Raw genomic sequence first — 27,050 nt, 5'->3', positions numbered from 1 at the left:
TTAGTATAATTTACCTGTATGGATGTACGTGTGTTTCTTCATGTCTGACTTCTGGTGGAAGCGCTTCCCGCAGTACTGGCAGGGATAGGGCCGCGTGTCCGAGTGGATCAGCAGATGTGTGGAAAGCGTGCTCGACCGTTTGAATGTTTTCCCGCACTGTTTGCACTCGAACACCTTCTCCACGCTATGCACAGCCCTGTAAAAGGCACGTTGTTATATTCTAATGTTGATCTCTTTGTTTTGGTTTATTGGTGGCTCGTAGCTTATTTGAAAAGGTTCTTAAAACATTTGCAGTTATTCTTCGAAAGTTCAGTATGGTGCCAATAGGAGATTGGGCCCTTAATCCATATAACAATTCACAATGATGATGAAATTAACCTCTAACTATATACTTAAATAGAAAATAAATTGACGAGAAACTAATTTTTAAACATTTATAGCAGCAGATAAATTTAAAAATATCACTCACCTGTGCTGGCTGAGGCTGATTTCATGTCCGAAAGTTTTGCTGCACAGTTCGCAGGCAAATGGTCTTTTCCCATTATGAGACCTTCGAGCATGTACTTCTAATCCGTGAGGGGTACTAAACATCTTTTCGCATTTCACACACGAGTAGACATCTCCAATAGGCAATGGTCTGGTTAATGGACTAGGGGCGCCTAATACTGCAGCTCGTAGTCGAAGTAACTCAGGTCCGGCCGCTTGCACGGCGTGAAGGTACAAGTTACTATAACCCCCCCAACCAGGAAGACCAAGACTACTCGCATCTCTGAGGAACTCCGCGAAAGGAAGCGGCGGATACAGGAACGGTCTCTGTGGCTGTACTCTCGGCGCATCCGGTCTTAGAAGAGCGCTGACAGAAAACGCCTCTGATCTTTTTAAAGGAGGTGATGAATCCGGTGGTCTTCTTGGTGAAGATGGAGGAGAATCGACTTCTAGTTCAGGGGAACTAGAACGAATCGAACGAGGAGATTGAGGTGACGGCGCCCAACAAGGACTACCGCATCTGGAGTTTGGGGAAACATTCTCAGGTCTGATTGTTTCTGTATTATGTGTTTCATCTTCTTCTTCATCATATCTTTCTCCAACAAGTCTGTTGATGCCGAATTTGATTTCTTCTGCCAAAAAATAATATATCGTTAATAATTTTAAAGTCGAAAAACAAAGAATCATTCAGTTGATTATTAGATTGAAAAAAACCATGATTCATAGTATCCTTATCGATCCAAATGGCACGGAAAGGATCTGTATTTTTAACACTATCATTGAAAGTTATACGAAGATAATTAGGTGATCCTTATCATCTTTAAAAAGTGATAAAGAAAATTAGTGATAAGCCATTAATTCTAATTTATTTCAACTGTCTTCATTTAAGAGAATAAGATGAAGATGAGTTAGATAGGGAAGGGATAAAACATAACGAAGGATAGATTGGCATTGGTACTATAGTAAAATTCCTAACAAAAGTATCATTAATCAAATCAAACGAAAAATAAACATAAAGCAAGGAACAAAAAAAAGCGGTCCAAAAAGCAAAATAAACATTTGAAAAAATATAACATCCACAACCCTTTAGAGTGCAACTTGCAAAATGTTTGTTGAAAGAGCACAAAGGGGCAGTGCACACCCCCCGCGTCCCTTGCCCCGGGCCAGGGTAGGGCAGGGAAAGTGTGCAGGTGCCGCACTTGTAGCGAGCGACGAAATGAGCCGTATCATGTCGCAGCAGCAAATTGACTTTCATCTGTTCAGCCCTCGCAGCTCGGGGCCGGCCCCAGTAATTAACACGTCGGTCTCGCCTCGGCTCCATCGGACCCCAATCTTTTTTTACAATTCACTAATCCGCGGGCGCGACTCCACAGTATTCGATGTTCAATTCGTTTTGTTTGGCGGGTCGATGCTCCGTTGCTTTTGTTATTCTAAACTAATATTTGTTCACCCACATCGATGTTACAAATTAATTGGTTTCGTTATTTTTTTTTCTATAAATTATTTACGTTATATTAGAAATAGTTGATACAATGGAATTATAAGGCTTTATTTTATTCCGAAATACATAATTAAAGAGAAATATGATCATTAAAAAATTTGTGTGCTGAGTTCAATGTGTTCTTAGTTTCGTTAAGCCGTGTTTCATGACAATGATTTCGGTTTTAAGTCAAGATCATTGTGCTTATGCCTTGAACCTAAAATACTTAAGTTTCCTCTTAATCAGTAAAGAAGACTTTTGGTCTGAATTTCCTTATTAGACTATTATTTTTAAGAATTTAACAAAAGTCGAACTCAATTCCTCTATGATCCACATTCATCAAGTGACCATCAGTTCGGGCTCACGCTGTCCAAAAACAAACATCCATCTATAGCTGTGACAAGTTGCGCTAATGAAGATCTGCCCCCGTCTGAAAAATAGCAGCTGTTGCGATACAGAGCGGAACCAATTGCCTTCGTTATGCTTATTCTACACGGAGACAGAAAAGGGCAGAGCAGGAGATAATGCAGTACTTTTATTATTTAAATGCACTTTTGTGATGAAATTCCATTGCGGAAACACTTACATTAAACATACTGTTTCCTTCGTTTTTGCAATGAAAATGACTGTGGTAATGGAGTGAATATGTTTTCATTCAACGGTTTCGGCAATGGAAACTCATTCTTATTGTCAAAACTGTCCTGTATTTTCTTGGTGTAATTGTTCAAATAGCAGTACTGTTCTGTTCTACTGTTCTGTTCACTGAACGACCCTCGTGTGAATCTAAGATAACTTCCAAACAAAGCGCACTCTATTGTAGGATGACTTTAAATATTAGGCCTCACGCCCGGAGCTCTGTCCCTCTGCACTTGTTTGTTTGTACCCCAACGACACGGTTTTATTGCCCCATAGTATTTATTACATATTAATGGTTATTTAGATTCATTGTTCCGCCCCAACAGTACGCTTGAATTCATGGCCTTGCAAAATATTGAATAGACAGACCCCATTCCGAGCAATGTGTAATTCAAAGACTGCCATTATTGCCTTCTATTGTAGGTCTTATTCAGTAATTATAAAGGATTTGATATGTTTGAATGGATGATAATTTATACTATTTTACACTTGCTTTATTAAATTATTATTTTGTTTATTATCGTCAAAGTCACATATGGTAAAGACAGGCAAAAAGAAACTTTCTTAGCAGTCATCATTGTAGTTAGACCATTGGGTTTAGTTGCTACATAGAATCACTAAACTGTTATTTATCTATTAGACAAGATTTTTCAATATCCAACCCCCATTGAGCAGACACAAACGTTTCCCGTCGCCCTCTTCCGACCGCAAACGCTTATTTTTAATTTGTTAAAAGCACTCTGAAAAATAACAATCTGAATGCACCGCGAAAGCCGCGCCTGTTATAATTAAAATTGCATTAGGATCGCAAACAAGCAGACTTTAATGATCATTGCGCGCTGTATGCAGAGAGAAAAATGCATCCGTTTGTAACTGCGTAATGGAATTAACTTTCGAATAGTGGTTTAATCATCTTTCTTTAAGATGAATGTTATACGTACAACCTTTTTAAGACTTACCAATATTATTACAAAGGTCGTCTGAATAACTTTTATGATATAACCCAATGAGAATAGGGGTTGAAGACATCAGGGATTCTAAATCAGCACACACAAAAAAGCGTCCGTGGCTCACTTTACTTGCAATCTGCAGGTCCAGGGTTCGAATCCCGCCATGTACCAACGTGTTTTTCGATTTACATATGTACATGTATCCTACGTAATTACGGTGAAGGAAAACATCGTGATTCAACCTGCACATATCTGAGTAGAAGTTCATTGACCAACCAGCACCGTGGTTGACTACGAGCCCCTCAGTGGGGACGTATAGTGAGCTGATGATGATGAAGATGAATAAAGACAAGTGGAATTTTTTATATATATATTTGGAGTAATTAACGTAAAATAAGATTTAAAATCAAAGTGATAAATATTGTAATTTTTTTATTTCTTAGAGTGCACATATCTGTTATATGGAAATCTTTACAGTTTTTTTCATATCAAATGGAAGTCATTTGTTTACAACAGGCTGTTCAAAGAAATAGTGCGGTGAGTGGTTTATTAAAAATGAAATTTGTCACGGTCCCCATATAACAGGGATCATTATTAAATATTTTATTGGAAACGCTAATCTTGATTAACGATTGACGCGTGACTTCTCATATTTTGGAATCAAATACCATTCCTTAATACGATGTATTAAGCATAATTAATTCTAACTTAGCTTATTTACCTTTGGTTTCTGAGACCAAAATCTTTATATAAAACATATCGTCATCCTTGTCATTATTTTTGACAAAATAGAGATAACAATGTTTTAAACAGGTTCCATGGTTAATGTCAAATCTTTTGTATGAAAAGTGCGTTAAAATAGCGTTAAAAGCATAACGATTAAATTTCATTAAAATGAAGAAAAAAGACACCATCGCAAATTAATCAATTAAGACCAAGCCTAGAGTTTAGATTTCCTGAATTGCATAAAGTTGATTAGACACTGGAAGTATATTGTAGTATTGTTTTGTTGCGTATATTTAATTTGAAGGCGCCATCTTGTTTTTGTATTCATGAAAAACCACTTTAAAACCTAAACTAATTTACAATTTATTCAAACTAATCGAAAACGAATAATAAAATAATAAGTATAAATCAAATGTTATCATTCAATTTTAATACATTTTATCAGGCGCTATAATGTTTTTAATACCATTTATCTGCAGGGATTACCTAAATCTAGGATTGTAAACGACGCGACGTGTCCGAATTAATTCCGTGACCGAACACATACATATGGCTCGCACGCACACAAACATCAACGCTCTCTGATTGGCTGCTGTCTTTACCCGTAAGTTGTAAATCGCCGTTACGTTTGAAAATATTGTGTTCCGTTGCTTTGTTATCTTAAACCTCGGGTAGATTCATATTGGATTTGTTACAGTATAATCAGATCTTTTACTGGGTATTAAAGTAATCAAAGTAATATATCGAAGGTCCGCGGTATGCGATTACTGTTCTATACTCATATTGATTACATAAAGTTATGTTGATCCTTTTATCTTTACGGTTGCTTACAGTTTTTTTTGCTAAGGAAGTGACGTTAGTGATATTAAAATATTTATCAACGGCATCTTGTGGTTTGCTACTTAAAAACATTATTTTATATTTTCCTGAATAAACAACGAACATCCTAGTTATGGTTTGTTAAACATACAGGTAAAGTCCAAAATGTTTACTAAAATTGTCTTTGAAGACTCTACTGTTTTCGATAAAATTGTGTGAAGTTTCGCCTGTAAGCTTTATTATTTCAACACTGTATCGTAATTATTTTAGAAAGTGTGTTTAATTTAAATTTAATTATTTAGGATCTAAAGATAATATATATACATTTTTATATTATTTTAAAAATCAGCACGTCACAATTACATATTTATTTAAGGTAGAAACGTGCAACTGTTTTATTTTGGAATGGATTAGATCTTCTAATACTGTACCTCATGAAATATTAAGTATTTACTATGAAGTAAAAACAAAAGCCAAATTCGTCATTAAAGTTTTAATTTAAGATATCAGAAATGACGATAGAAGCGATGCACGTAATCTAATGTCAGATTCGTCTCGGTCGGTCTTAGTATTGACAGTGTGTTTTCGAGATAAGTTTGATAAATCAGGGCTTACTGCGGCGAGATCTGTCGGATTTCATGTTATCGTTCTCGAATTCCGACAGAACGCGATTATGGTTACCACGCCTTTCGATATTTGCGGACAACGTCACACGTTCACGAGTCTTTTCATAATTTCATACCACTTTATTATTCGAGTGGTTTGCATTTTAAATATGATAATTCAGTTATCTTGACAGCATCCGCTTCTCTTATTAATGTATTAGAAATCGTTCTCGACAAACTTATTTTTTTGCAAATTTATTAGAAAAATAATTTCCCTAACATATTCTTCATTTGTATTTTACTAATTTGAAGTGCTTAAACAATGGAGGTTTATTATGAGTAATAGTGTGTCCACTTCTTCCCAGGTTTCCATAGATAGTAAGGAGTAATGGTAAACAATCCCGAACGGCGGCGGCGGGCTTAAGTACGTGCCCCGATTTCTCCACTCGATGTTTCCACGAATTATTTGCTGAAACAATAGCACGCGTCGTGTTTGTGTCATAAACCAATTTACCTCCAAAACGTGTATAATTCAACGCGTTCAATCTTTATTACTAAGGAATAAAGACGAAAATATCTTGATAAAATTTCGATGAGATTAGTTTTACAATTGTCGTCTTTCGAGCGTTGACGAAATGTCACTCGCGGCGTCTTTGAGATTAAATTCAGCTTTAATAATTACTATTTAAAGTGTGCCTAGATTTGTGATTACGAGCGTGTTTACGAGGTAACTGTCTTTAATAGGTTTTCTTCTTGTCATGTTGGATTACGTTTACCTACTTGTGTGAAAATTCTTTTATATCATGACCTTACAGTTCTTTGGATAACAACGGGCTTTATTATTAGATTAACACGGAATTGTCAACAGTTAACCCATTTACATTTTATGAAAAGTACAAAATCATGTTACATTGTGGAATTTCGCCATTTCATGCCTCGATACGATACGGTAATTTGTCATCTAATTTTAATTTTAATTCTCTGTGGATAAATTTTATTGGACGATTTAAGTTATTATCCTAAGCTTATAAAACTGGTGTATTTAAAAAAGAAACAGTTAGTTATTGTAGAAATTATTTTCAAGAATTGCAAATAAAGGGAATGACACAAAGTAGCATTGGTTCAATGATCATGACGGTATGTCACGCGAACTTTAAACAGCAAAGTTACCGAGTGGCTTGGCTGGACTTGGCAAACAAAGAAGTGAATAATAGGGTAAACAGGGGCCATGGGGCGATATCGTGCCCGCGTGGTCACCGCGCAAATATTGACACTCTTGGCGTGCACGAATGTTACCCTTTGATTGATTGTACATTGTGGTCACCTTAGTGTAAAGACACTATGTTACGCATTTGTTTTTAAATAATTGTTACAATTGATAAAAGACGTAAGTTAAGAGATTTCTTTCGTAGATTATGGCTGGTAGTTGTGTTTCAACGATGTATTAATATAACTCTACATTTACTGGTTATTGGATGACACGGCACAAGGCAAAGTAAATATTAGAAACCCGATTATTTTAGTCTCTCAGCAACTTACTCACTAAACTGTTCTAGAGGATCGTAGAAAGTGCGCGTCGCCGACATTTCTATCTATTATAGGCAAAGAGTATACTACGTCGACACGAATCGTTTATTCGGTCAGTATAATATCTGTACGATTCGCGTCGACGATTCAACGTTGTGTGTACGGAGCGCGCGCAACGCGATACTCGCGACACAACCATACAATATTAGTTTCCACGATATATGTTGCCTTATGTACGAAGGGTCTTATTAAGTACATTTAATTTACACAAACATTTCTATTATTTATTATTTACATTTATAGGTATTATGTAATGTCTCGAGAACTTTAAATTTAATGTAATGTGATTTTTTTACATTTTTATAGAATGAGTAGATGTAAGATTAAGTTTATAAATAGTTTCGTCCATGTGACAATGCACACATTTCAAATGGGCTGGTTACAAAACGTTATCTTGTACACTAATGTTTGCTTACAAGGGTACACATGTCCAAATCGGATTTACAACGTGCGAGACGAGGGCGATGGAGGGTCGCCACAAAAATATCTCATATTTTTTAAAGACTTTCATATTCGTAATCGATATAAGGCGTGAAAATAATATATGTTTAAATTCATTACTTAATTTTGTAATTCATTTAAAACAAAAAAGCCTTCGTGTTTTTAAATTAACAGACAGAATTAACAGTGGTAGACGCCAGCAACAACATCAGTAGCACGAATTGTCCGGCTCGTCCGGTACAATACCACGACCACAAAGAAGATAGACGTTATGTGAAAGCAATCCCGCGTATCGTCTGATGAGTGAGCGTGTCGGAGGCATAATCTTAGTCCTCTTTCTCTTCCCACTCTTTTCTTACAAGGAGAGGATGGGAAGGCGATTTAACCGAGTAGAACGCACAAGAAGGGAAAATATTTTCTTTCTGTGCGTCCCCTCCTCCGGCGATCAAAAGTAGGCAACGCAGCTGTAATTAGGTCATTATGTCTATAGGCAGCGATCGCTTCGCTTTTTCGGCGATTTTAAAAATGTAACGAATAAAATTTTTGTGAAATTCACGCAGACTCTTTGGTGTTATTACATTTTGTAATCCATTCAGAACGCTGGCAAAAGCTGCTCTAATAAATCTACTCATTCCTTGGACTCTAGCAACCTTGACGACAAATGCCATAAACATATAAAAGGTTAATAAATATTGTTATTCTTGCTGACGGTACTACGTTATCGCCGATATCGAAATTTGTGTTCGATATATGAATTACAAGCATCATAACACGCAGCGGACGTTTAAACTGTCGACACACGGTATCTGCGATACCTTTGTCGCCGCCGCCGGCAAATCAGAGTCATAAAACAAACGTAATTTCGCCAGCGATACGCGCTGTCGGTCCCCGATAAGATATGTCAAGCCCAAATCTGAAGCCGTGGGATTTGCTCAGAACTCGTGTTATTGGAATTTATACAGCCAAGCAAAGGGCGCTATAAATCAACCAAACTATGTGCTGCAGAATATTATTTGTACACAATAATATTATGGATATTCTATGTCGGTAATGCCGTAAAAATTAGTTAGCTAGTGAACATAAAGATGACGAACAAGAAGGAACGTTTTGAGTAGGGAAGAACAGGGAACTCCAAACCGTTATGGCAAGAGAAGATGGGGAGTCAACACTGACATGTATAATAGAGTGGCTATAAGACGTAGTATTTTGTGCCTATTTGATTAACACAATTTTGGCGCTGATCGCTTAAATCGGAACGAAGCAAAATGTGTTATTTTCCAAGCAATAGCCGACCCATTTAATAGAGATCTGAGTGACAGTTGTTTTAATAGGCACTTCGGCACTTTTTTCTCATAACTAAGTAATGAACCATGAATATTCTTACCTCTGACATTATAAGAATCGTGGGTCTGCGGCGGAGGAGGCGAGGCCAGTCGGGGCTCCGGGCGCTGGACGCTGGAGCCCCACAGCGACTGGCAGATTCCGTTTCTCAGTGCTTCGCTGGCCGAAACACCTAGACAAAATAATATTGTTTATTAATTTGGGTGATCAGTCGTTATTCCTTTCGCTGCCACATGAAGCAGCCGATGCGGGCTGCGAAACAGTCCGTTTATGGCGACCTTTAATCGGTTTTTACCTCGAAATATTTTTTCAACGAGCAAATTTTTTTTTTTAGCTTTTAATAGTAAAAATATTTTCATACAATGAGTTCACAACAACTTGGCATGCTCATTTTATTTTATTTTATTTTATTTATTTAGGGTTGCCAACAAAATATGTTACACACAGTTATACATAATTTAAAACATAAGTTTCATCTAAGCGTAATCTTAAACATATTTCAATTACAGGCAAACACAGCATTCATGTAATCAAAGAGAGTACCACAATAACAAAACTATAAATAACATTATACTTATACACATCTAAAGAGATCCAAAACAAAGAGCAGTGACAATCAAAAAAAAAAAAAATTTAGTAACATGTAATGAAATATAAGCAAACAGAATAAAATGTATATATTACTTATCACATGCTCATAAGTCTATAGATAATTATTTAAAAATTTTGTTTTCTACACGGACACTATGATGACGTCATAAAAATAAAGTCACGTGTTAATTCTTTCTCGTAAATGTGATACCCATTTTTAACACTAGATATACCAGCGATTTGAATATACCTATTTCTACCAGACCAGTCAAAATGACTGGTGCATAAAAAATTTACATAAAAAATAAAAATTTGGTATTATTATAAAACGATACGGTTTCAGGTAATTTCTTTGCAGCTTTATAAATTTTGATGTGTTTATGTTTTGTACTTAGTGCTTTTTTATTAGGTTTGCTCTTATAAACAGTAAGTGTGCATCCATTAGATTGGTACAGCAACATTGAGAAAAGTGTCATACTGTCTTTATTTAGTTTGCAAATTTTCGGCACTTCCCTCTGTGTTGAATGAAGTGTTTTTAGATCGTAATTTCAACGCCAAAGGAATACTTGTAAAAAAATTATCAGTTGTTACAGTTCTACCCTTCATGGTATATGGTTCAAGAAGTTTCATCACGATCAATTCGCTTAGGGGGTTGATGCATTTCGTGTTTCGTCTTTTCCTAAATGCGGAAAGCCATTTACCACATATTTCGTCTCTACGTCGGACGCCAACCAAAATTTTATGCCAAATTTTTGAGGGTTTGTTTGGCATATATTGAGTAAATCTGCATCTGGCCTTTGTTGGAAAAAGTTGCTCATCCACGGTAATATAAGCTCCCGGTTTGAAGCAATTTTTACTGTTTTCAATAAATTTATCCCAAACTGCTGAGACTAAAGCGAACTTGTCTGCCTGCAAAAGTTGACTCCAAAGACGATAACAAAAAACGCTTCAGTGCTATATGTACTGTATCGGTCTCATGATTCCCAAAATCATACATTTTTTCATACAAACACAACCTGTCATTTTGACTGGTACTGGTATAAATGTCAACAACAAAAATTATATTTGTTACTAATGTATATAAAATAACATTAAGTTTATAAAACGTACTCTCTTATTATAGCTACAAAAGTCATAACATCAGTTCTGAAAAAAAATGTGTAATATAGTAGGAATTTTGAATTGAAATTGCACGACCAGTCTAAATGACTGGTCTGGTAAATCTAGTGTTAATGGCGCATAATAAATGTAGACTATAATTGTGATGTGCAAGAACAAAATACTTTCGAATCATATTAAAAATTGTCTCCTAAAATAATTAAGCATCTTGAAAAGCTTATCCATTTTTACGTTTAATGAAAACATGTTGATAATTACTTTGTTAATATAAAAACCATACAAGATTAAAAGAGCATCAAATACTAATTGTAACAGTTCTTTGCGAATTGAGTTGAGGATAAAAATTAATTGAGAATATCCATTTCATTTGAAAGTGGTACAATTTGTAGCTATCAGTCGAACATTATAGCAGGAACAATTGGAACGAAGTACGACTTATAAATAAACTCTAATGGCTTTCAGTTAAAAATCTGACGTTGGTTGATCCGTTTTAATTAAAGAATTGTTATGTTCAGGATCTTGAACTTTATAAGAAGATTTTTAGAGGTCACATTTGTCTACTTACAGCAAAAACAAATCAACCATTCACTTTTTAATAATTTTCCTAACTCTCACGTGTTTATTCACATAAAATTTCACTTGTCATATTAACGTTAAACGAGATCCGATTAAAATCCCAAATACGCTTGTGTTTATTAATTCTAATTAATATATAGCATTATTTACTTATAAATATATCGACGATGATTGAAAAGTAAAATGATCTGTGAAGTTAAACACAAGAGACACTTTTTTAAACGCTGATAAGTACTGCGTTTGATTCTCGCATATTGGAAATCCAAGAAAATCATTTAACACATCGAAAACATTGTTTCCCATTTCCTACAATCTACCTAAACATGTTCTACTTCAGTCTATGAAATGTAGATATGTCATTCTAATAAAAAATACATTCTTCACTTATTTATTGCACTCTACTTTGGCAAAAACAAATCAATGACTAAAAATGCATCCGCTTTATGCAATAAAAAACAAAGAACTAACCTGTGTTATAAATATCTTGCGTCATTTTTTTTTTACACATTACAACACTTAACCCATTAACAGAAGTATACTAACAGAAAAAAAACCGGGAGCTATCTTAGCAGTGACGTGTAAACTTAACGTTTTAAATTAAAATATTAGGAATATAGAGTTGTGCTGAATTCTATTTTTTATATCGATAAAATGTTTATCGTCCCGAGCGCTTTGGTAATCACTGCCGCAGATACAAGATAATTTGAAGATAATTAACACTTATCGCTTGTAATTACATGTAATACCATGTATTTGATTGAGCGATGGCTAAATTTTACTTCATTAACGAAAACATACATGATTAATACAATCTTTACAATATACACGATTAATCAGTACTTTGTATTAGTAATTAACGTTGCTAAGGTATCGAAATTCCACTAGCTTTTTGACCCACTACAAAAATAAGGTTCTCAAGTCTCTTCTGTCAAAATCTTGGATGTAACCAGCGGTAACAGTGTGTGATAATAACAAAGGAAGGAGTTAATAAAATTTAAAGATACCTAAACGATATTCTTACACTAACTAATGTTTTGAGATTTGGTGAAGTAATTTGAAGGTAGGTACACCTGTATTTTATATATACATAACATATTATAACCTTGCCTTATGACCATATATTTATCAGACATACTTTATACACTTATGTATTTAAAATCGTTTAAGTAAAGCATCAATTTGATATCAAAACGATTAGACATAAATGTGAAAGTTCTATAAAATCAAGTTCAAGGAACAATTGAATCGAAGCTGTGGTATAAAAGCGGATGTTTCATAACAGGATAAGAGCGATGAGAGACGCAAGGACAATCTGTGCATCCCGGTTGTCGAAGGAAGAGACCGATTCAGTGGCGCCAGGCGGACCGCGACGTCCCCTTAATGTTGATATATGCGCACGCGCTCGCGACAGATTTCCTCTGCAACTTTATTAAATTATTGCCAATGTTAAAAAAGCGGGTTTTTATTGCTTTTTGGATGCAATTACAATAATTCGTAGATTAACTTCAAAAAAATAATACATGAGGTTGTATTATTTTATTAGTCAGTTAAGATATGTTCGTCTAAAATTTACCTTGTTTTAGGTTCGTACTAAGGTCGATTTACTGATTCGGTGTTATTGTTTACTGTGAAATTTTCGTAATTATTTTTTCTTTATTCAGCCTCTAGTTGTATAATCACGTTAGTTAGTCAGATTAGAAGTTAATTCCTAAACAAACGTACCATAAAGCTACGATTGTATGCAATTTACTTTTGCATCGTAAGAACGATGAACGACGAAGAACGTTTTAATAGAATAACAACAGGCAATCCTGAGTTAATTCGATAAGCATCTTACTTATGACAATAAAATTGTAAAACAAAAGGCGGTCGGTGCGGCGCCAGCGCGTTCAAGAATCAATGACCGTCGTCCGGCCGCGACGGTCGCAACGGGCGCAGCGGGCGGCGGGCGGCGGGGGGCGGCAGGTCGGTGAGGGGCGGCTAATTTGACCGGCGGCAATTGTCGTATCGCTTCCTGTTACTTATCTGCGCCTTAAGTGATGGACGACGAGGTATTACAATAATAATATCGCCACATGTTTGTCGTTGATCAAGAAGCAAAAGTCAATTCGTAAAGCGTCCAAAACGTTCCTTGAAAAAGCCATGTATTTCAGAGAAATATAGCAATTTAAGACACCTAACTCTTCAAAATACATCAAGACGTTTATCCCACAGGTAGTTATAATAGACCGGACATACAAAATCGGGAAAAACATGAAGGGTCTACTTTTTAGTAGATTATTTTGCAGCATGTCGCTTGTCGATGAGAACCTATGGTCACCTAAGAACAGGAAAGAGATTCGAATCCACGATCAAAACCAAAAACCACTAAGTGGTGCGCTAAATTAAAAAGCTGAAACAAGGGCGTGCGACGGCGCCTGGGCCCGTGACGACATCCCCCCTTCGCCGCGCCCACCCGCGGCCGCGGCTGCGATCATTCAATTACCATCGCCTTTATTGCACCCGAAGCGGATCATTACACCTAACTGTCTATCATAATATGAACGTATATTGCCGTCTCGTACGACTTATTAAAACAAGAACTCAAAATTAACAAATAAGTTAAATCATGAATATAGGGATTTCAAAGCTTTTTTTTTAAGATAAGACGGCGAACGCTGGGATCAACGAAGTGATAATCGGCGGTCATGGACATCCGCGACACCGAAGGATATGCAGATGCGATACCGGCCCTTAAAGAAAAAGTACTCTCGCTTTTTGGAAAGACTAAGTTTAAAACGTATTGATGTAAAATATTAAGATGTCAAACTAAAGAACTAGATAATATTTAGCACTTAGCTAACTAGATCGTGATAGGGTAGATAAGACGAACTGTTTTATAACTCTTTTCGCACTAAATACTTTATACAAGACGAATTCGTGGAATCTGTTTCCAATACCAAGATTTTGAGTATCAATTATGTTGAACTTTAATTAGTATTAAATCTGTAAATAAAAAAAATTCTCGGAACTTTCAGAAAGCAACGATTGTTTCGCAGATAACTTCGTGAACTGCGGTTTCCGCGTTGATAAACGACTTCTAATGAAATCTTAAGTTCTTAGAAAACTTTAAGCGAGCAATCGTAACGACGACAAACGAATAATGAAATTACAATATATAATATGAGATAAGTATTCGACGTTCTAAGATTTTCTATTGCACTTACCGTGGGTTTCTGAGAACATCTCTGTATAAAACATATCGGCATCCCAGTCATTATCTTTCACAAAACAGAGATAACAATATATTTTATACGGAGATTTAGATCTCAGAAACCAACGGTTAGAGACATTTAATAGTAACTTATTAGACAGCCTCTTAGTTTAAGTAATCGACACTGGTACCATCAGGAAAAAAGTTCTAATTTAATTTAAATTGGATAACGAACGAACAAATTTGATATTTGAAAGGTTTGATGTCGGTTCCAATTGCAAAACTATTTTTGTAGTCGGTTCAGTTGTTTTTGAATTTATTTAATATAGATTTGAAATAGGGATGTAATTTGGAGTTAGACACTTTTGAAACTACCGATCGGCGATAATTCCTTCGAATACTAACTTGCAATAGGTAATTCAGTTTAGACCTACATGTTTGTATCAGAGATGCCACCAATGCGCTTTATCACAGTCAAAGGCGGCCGCAGAACGTCAATTAGTCGCGTATGTCGCAAGACAATCGCCCCTTGAGCCATCAATGGGAGCGGGACCATTCATCAGATAGAATTTATTATTAGCCGACGATGTACAAATCGGTCGATACGCGATGAAAGAACAATGAATGCGTGGAGCGGTCGATAACAAGTGCAATTTTAATTTTGTGAATGCATAATTGTAAGTGTCTTTTATTGTACAGGTTAAGTTTAAGACAGCGCCGATATTGGGACTTGGAGATAAGATTCTTCAGTTTATTATTAAGACACTTATTGTAAAATTATTCATGTATACTTTTAAAATATATTGATAACTCTGTTTTTTTCAATGGGAAAGAGAGAGAAGACAATACTTAAAATGTGCTGTAGTTAAATAAAGGCCACAAGAAATGACAAGAAAAGCCTTTGTGCTATTAAACTCTTGTAACGGCCACTTATTTACACTTTAAATTACTTACAAAAAACTTGAGAGGTGTCAAGGGACACCCGGATGGAACGAAGTTCCTTTCGATTAATTAGTGAAGGAACCAATGTTTATTCCATGAATAAAAAACTTAAGTCTTCACAAGAAGTACATTTTATTTCTATGAATTTTCGTTATATATTGTCACGTCGTTGCCATGGTGAAGTAGCGTTCATTCTTCGTTAACATACTTACTATAGCAAAAAGTGTCGTGACAACTTTTCGTAAGAATTTTTTCCGTCTAGCCCCCTTTCACAACGCGCGATAAGGAACTTCGTTCCAATAAATCTGATTGTTTATAATTGATAAAATATCTGTGAATATTAGAAATGTACACAAAAGGACTGCTAAATGAGTTAGTCGCGTGTGTAACAAATAAATTTAAAACGATATAGAGTTATTAAGAATATATTAATATAGCCGTCCTCTCCATATCTTTCGTTGTTAATCCTGGTGTCAAGTTACGCGGAGTCTGGGTGGTCACTTGTATAGTGCATTATTATGGGCCACCACAATCGACTCTCTGAGAGTGGACAATCTAGGGAACGCGAGCGGAAACCAATATAATATATCGCTTGTACGATAACTTTGTGCAACAGCTGCACTGTTTTGTTACTGTCATTACAGTTGGTTTTACTGTTTGAAAATTTATAAATTTATAGAATTTTTAATTAATGTATACGTTGTCCAAAGAATAAACTTACTATATTTGAATCCTATTTGCGTAAACAAGATTTAAAATGCAGTTACCTTTTTGTCGGGTCATTTTCTTTGCAAAACTAGAGTACTGAAATTAAGACAGTGTGAAAATGCCTTAAGCTTGTTATAATATAAGCAAATCTTGGATTAACATAACAAATATAGACATTATGAAATTGTGAAATTAAATAAGATATTTGTTTAATGATAATAATGTCCAAAGTTACTTTACATATAATAGATTTATACAAACAAATAAACGAAACAAATCTACTGGAATAAAATTATATCTTTTGTATATAACATGTTGTTAATTATTTAAATATTTACTAACTACAAGAATTGCTTTATGAAGCAGAGTAACACATTTAATTAAAATGAACTTTAACTGTATGAGAATAAAATCCATAATTAAATGTGTCATCAAAAAATTCCAGATGATACTATACCGTTATCAACTTGGTGACACGCAGTCTACGGAATATAATTATCTTTAGAACAGTAGCCTTATTATTCATTGTTAATAATGCCTCTCTTATTTTTATTAGCAAAACATATGCTATCCGGGGTCGCCAGAGGTCGCTCCTTCCTGGCTACAGATTATGAAAAATACATTTTCTTATATTAATGAATAACAAAGTCGTTTTAATTAAGCGATCGTTATACATAACTCTAATATAATCAACAATCGCGCTCATGGAGGAAGTATTTTTATTTAATTAACACTTAGCTGTTGGTACCACGGATTATAGAGGATTGCGCTAGGATAAGGAACAAACACTAAAGTTAATTCAAAGTATATAATTTGTATTTCGAACATCAGCGTTCATTTGTTTTTATTTCATGTGAATAAAAAAAAACTTATTTAGCCTATGTCTTCTTCCAGGCTATGTATTTTTACATCTATGCCAAATTCCATCATGAGCCGTTGAGCCGTTCCGGAGATACATTCAAACAAACATCTCTCCATCCATCTAAACATTCGCATTTATAATATTAGTAAGATTAATTTTTAGGAAAGATGCTATGGGAGACTTACCTGAAGTTCTAAAAAGGTAGGTATAGTAAACTTTCGGCTTCTAATTTTATTGCTTTTAGGCGAAAAAAGAAACGAAATATAAAAACAAACTCGTCATACTATGAACGTAAGCCTCTTGTATGTGGTTAGAAGAGCCGTACAATCTTAGATTCATAGAGTGAGTCAGTTAAATCAGTTAAAAAGCGCATCATTACCACTTGATTCGATTAGTGTCGGCCGCAAACGCACCGTTTACGAGTTTCTCACGTCGACGCCCACGCCCACTCCATCTCGGTTTTCAGATCGCTGAATAACGAACATCCGTTCTCTTCAATCAAGTTTTTTCTTTACTTAGTAAACGCTTTGCTTGGTTATTTCTTCAGATTCATATTCCTAGTGTTTCTTTTGAACTGTAGGAAACGGAAATGTATGCAAAGAATTACAAAAAATAATGAAAATAAATGCAAAGAAGACAAAAATCATTACGTATTGTTTTATTGCCATTCCATCCCGTGTTAAAATGTAATTGTACAATTACCTTAGAACTAAGTATCAACAAGTTCTATAGCTTAAAATTTTTGGTTTTAATTAAGTACCTACCTCTTATAATAATCACATTGGATTTATCAGCGAAAATAATTAAAGGTTCTTAGTAGTTGGAAGCATATAAAATATGCTTGACAAATCAGCGCAAGGTCCAAATGACGTAGATCTAGTCCACGTGTAATCGGGGCCGTACGGTTCCCACGGCACGCCGCCCACGCGTGGCGTTAGTCAACGTTACTCAGCCCCAACGATGTTTGTCATCTGCTCTAATTGATCTACAGATCTCGCTGCCGGGTAAATTAAATCGTGGCTCGTCAGTGATGCGCTCTTCGAAGTTTTTTAGTACAATGATAGGATATCTTGCATGATGTCCGTGAATTGAAAACAGGTTAATTTTTTTTACTATTTAACAAGGTTTTAAGGGTGATTCAAGTACTAACTATAAGAAAAGTCTCTTTTATTAAAATTTTGATTTATTAGAATTAACGATATTATTGTAATTTATTTGGAAGGGAGTTCAAAAAGTAATCTGAAATATCTAACTACTATAAAATGCATTGATTTAATTAAAAACGTAGCAATTTAAAGAATAAGCTAGCGTAATGTAAGGGCAAATTAGTGTGATAAAATTTTATTTCAACATATCAAATGATATGAATAGTAAATATTGTAAGCAAGTTTCAGCAGAACAAAGATTAAATTGTACCAGCAGTGGTCTGATTGTCGTGCGAACGTTGTATCGGGTTAAGAGGTGTTAATTGTGCGAGATTGAATGTTTTCCCAGGGCACAATTTCAATTGGACGCAATTGTTTGTCTGCTATTTTTTTACTGGAAATAATTTCATATAACTAAAATAACATTTAACATTTCTTAGTAACTGGAACCTTTCTTAGAAGAGCGAGGTCCAATAAGAAGTTTACTTAATTAATTTAAAGTTATCTCAGCAGAGTTATATAAAATTTATAAGTTATTTTTTTTTAATTTAGTGTACAATAGTTTTTCAGTTCAGAACACAATGTTAGGTGTAGTGGGGCGTATCGGGATCTGAGGTATGGCACTGCGCAGCTCGCCTGTGACCTTGGGCTGCCAAGATATTATAAAAGTACTATAATTATAATTCGACACCATATTTAAACATCAAATATCTCAGTAGAGACACTAAATAGGATACTTTTGGTCCCACAGTTTAGTATCTACTTAGAACATATCATAAATTATTTAACGAATAAACTATTAATCCAGTCAAAGTGTTAATCTAAGTTATTGGGAAAAATACAATTCGAAAGACACCTTGGTATTGAAAGACATTAGGTCTTTTCTTCTACAGCAATAGGTCACAATGTAAATGTCTTACATACCTGCCATCTCATGGCTCATCAAAGGAGCCCTTGCAAACAGATAACAGTATTTAAAATGGAATTTTTTTATGATATAAAAATCTCCATATTAACGACTATTCGCCGTCTGTCAAAAATCATAACGAACACATTACGAGGCAATAAACTTTTGACTGATTGAAATCCCGTGGGAGCGCGAGCCATGGACGAATTAAGGCCAATGTCATGGACCGAAAACAATTATTTGTATTCAATTGATGTGCCAAATAACATAAAGTTCTAGTACAGATTCATGTATCTAAGTAGAATTTAATAACGTTTCTATAGTTTTATTCTGATATACCTGAAGACGCATAAATACGGATTTTGTAGCCATTTATTACACGTGTGAAGATCATTGCTAGAAACGATCAATACCTTTACAATATTATGTATGCAGATTTAAATTTATTGTAACGAAAAATATAATGAGGTATTCAGTTCATCAGAAACTAAATAAGTAGCAAATCATCAAAGTCTTTCAATCAATTCTTCAGCAAGTTTTGAATTAGCCGTCAGAGCGGCGCGGTATTGGTCAGAGGCGCGGGGGCTTTTGATGCGAGCCGACAGTTTCACAAGGATCGCCGCCCGCCGCCCGCCGCGGACATTCTAATAGGGTTAAGATTTGAAGCCGCCGGGTCAGACGGACGTTGTTAGTTTCAGTTGCCATTAGAATGTTACTCATGCATGTACCAAATCAAGCCAAGGTTTTTTTTATTTTGTATCAGATTTTTCATAATCAGTATCACACTGTCTTAAATAGTTTTAGAAGATAAAATATAACTAACTAACGATTTATGGGAAAATAACCTATTTTGGCTACGTTTTCTCATTTTTGATCGGCTAATTCACAATCAAATGCCGATGTCAATATTTATTACTAAATGACGTGCGCCAAGAAAAAACACCTCAATATGTAATATCAAACCAAAATTTGAAATGGAATTTCCCTTTATATTGCTCTTTTAGTGAGACTATAATAGTAATAAATAAATAGTGCATGGCAAATTAAATTTTTCACTGAAAACATTTCCACCTTCTTTACTCCCATTAAGCGGTTCCTTGGTGAAAATTATTCATACGAATTTTCTAGTAAAGTAAAGGGGGCACCTATTGAGTTTAGTTAACTGATAAAATAATATCACTTGTGTGCACAAAGCACGAGAATGTAAAGTCGCCTCCCAAAAATCCGGTTCGCAATCAACTAATCATCTCCTTGTTGAAGCGACCGCGGCTTCAAAGGGCCCATTAATAATGAATTTGGGCAGTAAATCGCCTTTTATACGACGAAGGGATTTAGCAAATTCGGCGCGCGGCCACGTGTGCGCCATTAGCCTAATGGCGGGCCCTGGAATCTTTCTCATACACAACTGCGACTCACTACGTCATGAATTAATGCTCGCTACGCCTTGCTTTACTCGGCGACATTTTGTTATGTTAACTTGTGATTGTAAAATTACAATTATTACTTCATTATTGGTAAAAATTAAACAAAGCAGATGATTCTTTTTTCCTGAGGTTCTCACAGAATTCCTGATGTATTTGTTTAGTTCGAGGAGCTAATAATTAATCTAAGTTAGTGGCTAGAACAGTACTGTCGTACTCCTCTACTAAATTGCTCTAGGCTTTACATTTTTATAATATAATTGTATTTTTAGTTTGCTTAACGTGCCTAAGCACATTTGTAATTGTCATTTGAGTGAGATTAAAGCAATTCGTAACCTTAGAGATAAATGTAGTTATTACTTCCTTAGAGATTACACCTATTTGATTAAGATGCGGAAGAGTTTTGGGATAGATGCTTGTTACAGGAATATCCTCGATTTCGGAGATTTCTGTTATTAGATTGTTCAAGTTCGCATTCAATTTGTTAACGCTTTCTTACAGCTTACTACAGTTGAAACTTATGATTCGACTTTGTTAAAAAAGAGCAAAAACAAATGTTAATCTTTTTCAAAATAATATGCAACGAATCTTGGAATGGAGGCCACGCGAGGGGACCTGGAGCGTGGGACATCCTCTCTCCAGGTGGACCGACTACTTAGTGCAGATAGCTTGAAGTCGCTGTATGCGGAAGGTGGAGAAGCGCAAACTATGGGAGCAATTAGAAAAGGCCTATGTCCAGCAGATGATGATGATCATATAATAGAAGTTTAACTAAACCTACTAAGTTAGCTGGACCTAAGCATTACACAAAACAATTTCAAACAACGTGTAAAATTCGATTCTTAATATTAATAGACGAAACGTACGCTTCGGTGTAATTGTAGCCTCATCAAGTCTTCTTATTATACGCGTCAAGATTTAATGCGTCGTTGGTTGGCTGAGTGTGAGAAGCGGATGTAGGATGTTGCCAAGGACGTGCGATTGTGGTGTCGTTGTTTTGTCACAACATGTGCCACTCGCCACTCGGCACTTCGTTCTTGTGACTTTTTTTCGCTACGGTGTGACATAGGACATTCAATTATGAATGTATTATGTTCATTAGTAGATTAATTACTCAGTAGGTTAGTAGTAGTAGACGCCGTTTCAAAATCTCCAAATAAGCTGTGAAACGCGAACTATTTTGACAGGAAGTATTACGTGTCAATTAATTCTTTTGTTAGTTATCCAGCACATTACTTTGACATTGACGAACATGCAAACAGGCATTAAAAGATAAAAGTTCGTTTTTAAAAGTTCACAAAAGTGTTAAAAGATTACACAAACAATCTTTTGTTAGATAACTTTTGGTGAACATTTGCGCAAAATAGTCTGGTAAAAAGAAATCGTTGGAGGCAATAATAGTAGCGCGTGTCGCAGTTAATTCGTTTAGGGGCGACGTCTAGTGGCCGAATGCGGACAAATTAGATTTCCATCGGTGATGATGGATCGGAGGTAGGCCCCGCTTCAAATCACGCATCGATTGCTAACTATGTAGCACTAGAATTACGTACTGAATATGTAAAACTTTATCCTCAGTAATAATTAATTATTGCTCTTAAAATAAATTTAGTTAGTGAGTTCAAATTTAACAAGTAAATTATTTGCTACAGAAATAATTTCTGAATATAATTCAATCATTAATAAATAAACAAAAAAAACCCCTTTAAAGACCGACAACGCACCAGCAGTTACTCTTATGTTGTAGATGTCCACAGACATCGTATCAATCGATATTAGGAAATCGGCTGTAAGTTTCTTCATCTCGTATGAATATAACGTCATTTTGTTGTGAGATAATGATTATTCAGATTTATGTATCAGCTACAAGTAGTAATAATAGTAATTACTTAACATTTGTACGCAGCAAAACAAATCGAAAAGCTTAAATTTTAGCAATCAACGGATACCTGCGGTTGATAATACCTGATACATTTGTACAGTTACCATAGATAATGTGATGAAGGATATAATAAAACAAACGATAATATACGATACTGTTTCGATAAGATGTGACATAACTAATACTGCTACTAAATTGTACAAGCTACGAAATTTTTCATAACATTCGTGCAATAAAATGCACACTTGACTTTGTAATGATATTGTTATCTGTGCCAGAAGGTTTAACGGTTACCTTTATAAAAAAAGCTGAAGATAATTTAAAAAAAAAATCTTTCCATAAATGGTAGTGTTCAACATTTTGTTAGTAGGAGTATTTGAACATATCTTCTATATCTATCTATATATATAAAAGAAAGTCGTGTTAGTTACACTATTTATAACTCAAGAACGGCTGAATCGATTTGACTGAAAATTGGTGGGCAGGTAGCTTAGAACCAGGAAACGGACATAGGATAATTTTTACTCCGTTTTCTACTTTTATTCCGCGCGGACGAAGTCGCGGGTAAAAGCTAGTCTATATATATAAAAGAAATTCGTGTTAGTTACACTATTTATAACTCTAGAACGGCTGAATCGATTTGACTGAAAATTGATGGGCAGGTAGCTTAGAACCAGGAAAAGGACATAGGATAATTTTTACCCCGTTTTCTATTTTTATTCCGCGCGGACGGAGTCGCGGGTAAAAGCTAGTATTAACTAAACAAGACTTGCCTAGAATAATTTATACGTAAGAAAGGATTAGAAGAGCTTCAGAAATTATTATTTCTTCATTGTTGAATCGCTTTTAATAAATTAAAAAGAGTGTAGACTACACACAAAAATATAGAGAATGTCAATTTATGGTCATTTAAGTTACACAAAGTTTCAGTCTATAAAAGCTTCTTTTTATGATATTAAAAACAAAACAAAATCACAATGATACAGATTACGGAGGGCAATTAATATTATAGAAAGAGCAAGAGAGAACGGGCGTAATCCAAGTTGCCAATAATTTGTCCGGACGCAGCCGAGACATCTGATCCCGAAGGTAATCGGATTTAGCTGATCGAGCACCGGCTGTTATTGAATTTGGTATTAGTTCTCTGCACACAATACTCTTATGGACATTGATTTTTAATAGTGCATATGAAACTATGTCGTCTAGTCTTTAGAGCGTAATGAACTTTTGCGTTGTTTGCGAAGTTAAATTAGTTCTTGTTAGTTACTTCGATGATACGTTGTCTAATACAGTTTTTTTCTTTCAATTCTGCCTTGTTGAAAAATGAAAAGATTTTTTGCCAGTTTAACGATTTTAAAATATTTCACGGATTTCAATGTTTCTTTTATTCAAAACGGTTAATGATTCATTATCATTAAACGTTTTGAATTTGTAACTGCGGCAGAGGTTCATTAATAAAAGCTTGATTGGATTTATTCCACTTCCTTAATCCACCAGTAAAACGGTGTAAAACAACAATCGGTTGTAGGTCGAGTGCACTCAAAGGGCGTTGCGGCGGTCGCGTGCCGGCAAAGGGTCCACGTGAGCCCAACAGGGCCCACAGCCCACGAAAGGTCACAATTTCTGCGACAGCTCACGAGGGGCCAGGAACCCGCGACGGCAAAGAGGTTCGCGGCGGATTAGTGTTACGATGTTATTGTCTCGACCCGACGTTCAATGGGGTGTTTTGCCCTTTTTATATTGTTCTAATAATTGGACTTCCCTATTTCAAGTCTTTTGTTGATCAAACGCAGAATTTTTGATTGTATGATTCCTTTTTTTAATCAATTATGATTTTTTTTTATTGAAAACTGAAATTTTGACTTGTGTGTTTTTGCGTAACTTTATTTTTATATTTAATATTATTTATTTAATGTAAGTATATTTTTAATGTTACTAATATTAGATATATTCAAATAAAATCGATTTAAATAATAACATGCAAAAACATTTTGTCTTATAAACCAAAATTTTTGTAAACTTTTCAAGTAATAAATTCCGCTAAACACTTTCAGTTTTAACTGTAGGTACATTCGGACTGTTTAGTTAAACAGAATATGTTGGCAATAATTGAACTGTCAGTTAAATTATGCAATCTATATATATAAAAGAAAGTCGTGTTAGTTACACTATTTATAACTCAAGAACGGCTGAATCGATTTGACTGAAAATTGGTGGACATGTAGCTTAGAACCAGAAAACGGACATAGGATAATTTTTACCCCGTTTTCTATTTTTTATTCCGCGCGGACGGAGTCGCGGGAAAAACTAGTTTATCATAAAGTTCTTCAGTTTTAAGTATGTCGTTTGACTATACAGTTAAAATTGAATGCGTGTAGCAAGTTTTAAGTTGTATTCAAAGAACAAAAATAACTAAAAGTAGCTACAACTAAACGATCATTTAAAATTACAAATGCAGTTCACCAAAGCTCCTCCAGTATTCACAATTGTACCGTCTGCAGAGCAAATTGAAAATTAATATTTCGTCTGTATCGATACTCCTTTGTCGATTGTCTGATGCAACGTAAGGTAAGCCTTTGATCAATCAGAACTCACTTCGGAATTTCACTTCCTCCTTCAATTTTAGGGCATGCATTATAGCATAGTCTTTCCTCTCTAATATCTACATATCATATGCTCCTATTGGTATGAGTTTACTGATAGTTTTGTACTGTAGTTTGATATAGCAGAGTTAAATCAATAATTCAGTCTTTTTAACTTTTCCAACTTTAGTGATTTTTTTTCTTGGCTTTTTCTACAGCGATCAAAATAAAGCATCTTGCTTAATTACGTATTTACTATCTTAATTGTGTCTAACAAAACAGCGCATTATCAAATAATTTGAAAAAAATGACAAAAAAGACAACTTAAAGATATTTCTGAAAGTGTTGCCAATTAACAAAAGTAAATTGTAATTTAAACGAAACAGTCACACTAAATATAGATTTAATTTAATTTTGTCAAAATATTGACATTTTTCATTTAGTTAATGGAAAAAAATATATGTATCAAAAAACTTTTAATATTGGCAGACATATCCAAAAATTAATTTATTCAACATTACTAATCGTAAAAATAAACATAATTTAACTTATCACCTAACATTAATTTATGGGCATTTCTCATAAAGTTTAATGGTTATTTATAACTTTAGTTTTAATAAATGTTACTTAATTTTACATTCTTACAATATTTATAAGAAAATTTAAAGATTTTTTCGTCCAATAACAGTAATATTTCCTATTATATAAATGTGATTATAAAAGTTTGTAATGAAAATTCTTTATTGATTTCTAGTAATAATAAATCTACTCACTGTTGTTTGTAGAAGAAAACAATAAAAACCTTTTAGTGTAACAATAATTTCATTTACAATGCAAGGTGGGATTTATTAACAATATCTTTTCATACTCGAATTTACACTTCCAAAATAAATATAAAAAAAGATTATCTTTGTTTCTTTCCTTTAAATATTGAGATGAATGACAATTAGTTTACAAACAGGTTTTTATGAGCAGTGAAAATTATAAGTGAAAACTTGAGAAACTTACCTTTCGGCGTAACAACTCTAAAAGCGCTGTTTGACACCGGCCTCGGAGATTCTTCCCTCAAGCCTCCTCCCGGTGAGCCGCTGTCATTCCGTACCATAGAGAAGTCCAGTGGCATCGGCGGCATCGCACTAACTTCCATTGTCAATGTTTACGTTCAAAAAAAAATTAAAAAATCATCTGTCACTTTTTTGGAATGTTTGGATATTTGCTTTAGCATATACGATAAAATAAAAATGTTAGTTGGAACGTTCGGATACGTTTCGTCGAGGGCGCATTGCGTGCGACCGTCGCGGATCGCGGGTATATATTAAGGCGAGTATCACACTCGGCTGGCGTTCATTCGGCTTTCTGGTCGCTAAAGCCGAATATCTCGAGGCTGTGTATTGTGATTTGGACCTTATCGGTGCGTTCAGTGGGCGTGGTATGCGACGCCCCGCCCCCATCCGTCCCCCGCCGACAAGTGACAATCACATTGTATAGGTAACAGAATAATACGATTCTTGATAGATTTTATTGTTCCGCCGATGCATTTGTTCGAGACCAATTCCAGAACAATTGTTGTATTGGGCATTTCTTCTTGTTGGGTGTGTCAATGCTAGATTGTATTGGAACGTGTATTAATAAACATAGGCGTGGGGTTATAACGTAATAAATGATTTTTTTTTATTTTTTTTTTACATACATAAAATTTTGAATAACACTTATGTTTAAATATTAGATATTTCGTAACTTAATTAATTTATAAATTAAAGAATTTTTTTTTCGATATCATTGAATATTCTCATTATTAAATCCCCTTATCTGAGAAATACTTTTTATAATAAAATGGAAAAAAACTCACAATTATATAAAATTATTAAAGTTAAAAGTAATTAATGTTCTAAGAGCTTAACTGCAAAACGTTAGTAGATTTAAAACCAAGATATTTAAATAAAAATAAACAAAAAACGTAACGTGCAAGAAGTATTTTAATTAATCATTTAAATCAAATCTTATAATTTTTTCTAATTAGGTATTTCGTTAAATAAAGAAAAATGGGAATAATT

The 27,050-nt window shown here is 34.7% G+C and overlaps 1 protein-coding gene across 1 annotated transcript; it reads right to left on the bottom strand.

Annotated features, from left to right (window-relative positions):
- Positions 1–26,297, bottom strand: LOC106714174 (zinc finger protein Gfi-1). Its single transcript, XM_045679865.1, has 4 exons — positions 26,005–26,297; positions 9,115–9,243; positions 470–1,118; positions 1–196 (listed from the first exon to the last, which is right to left on the bottom strand). The coding sequence occupies exons 1-4, from the start codon at positions 26,141–26,143 to the stop codon at positions 1–3; spliced, it is 1,113 nt and encodes a 370-aa protein (XP_045535821.1). The 5' UTR covers positions 26,144–26,297.
- Positions 26,298–27,050: the final 753 nt, after the last annotated feature.

This window comes from Papilio machaon, chromosome 1, assembly GCF_912999745.1.
Source record: "Papilio machaon chromosome 1, ilPapMach1.1, whole genome shotgun sequence".
Classification (NCBI taxonomy): Eukaryota; Metazoa; Arthropoda; class Insecta; order Lepidoptera; family Papilionidae; genus Papilio; species Papilio machaon.
Note: the sequence above shows the minus strand (reverse complement) of the source record. Positions and strands in the feature narration are given on the sequence as shown.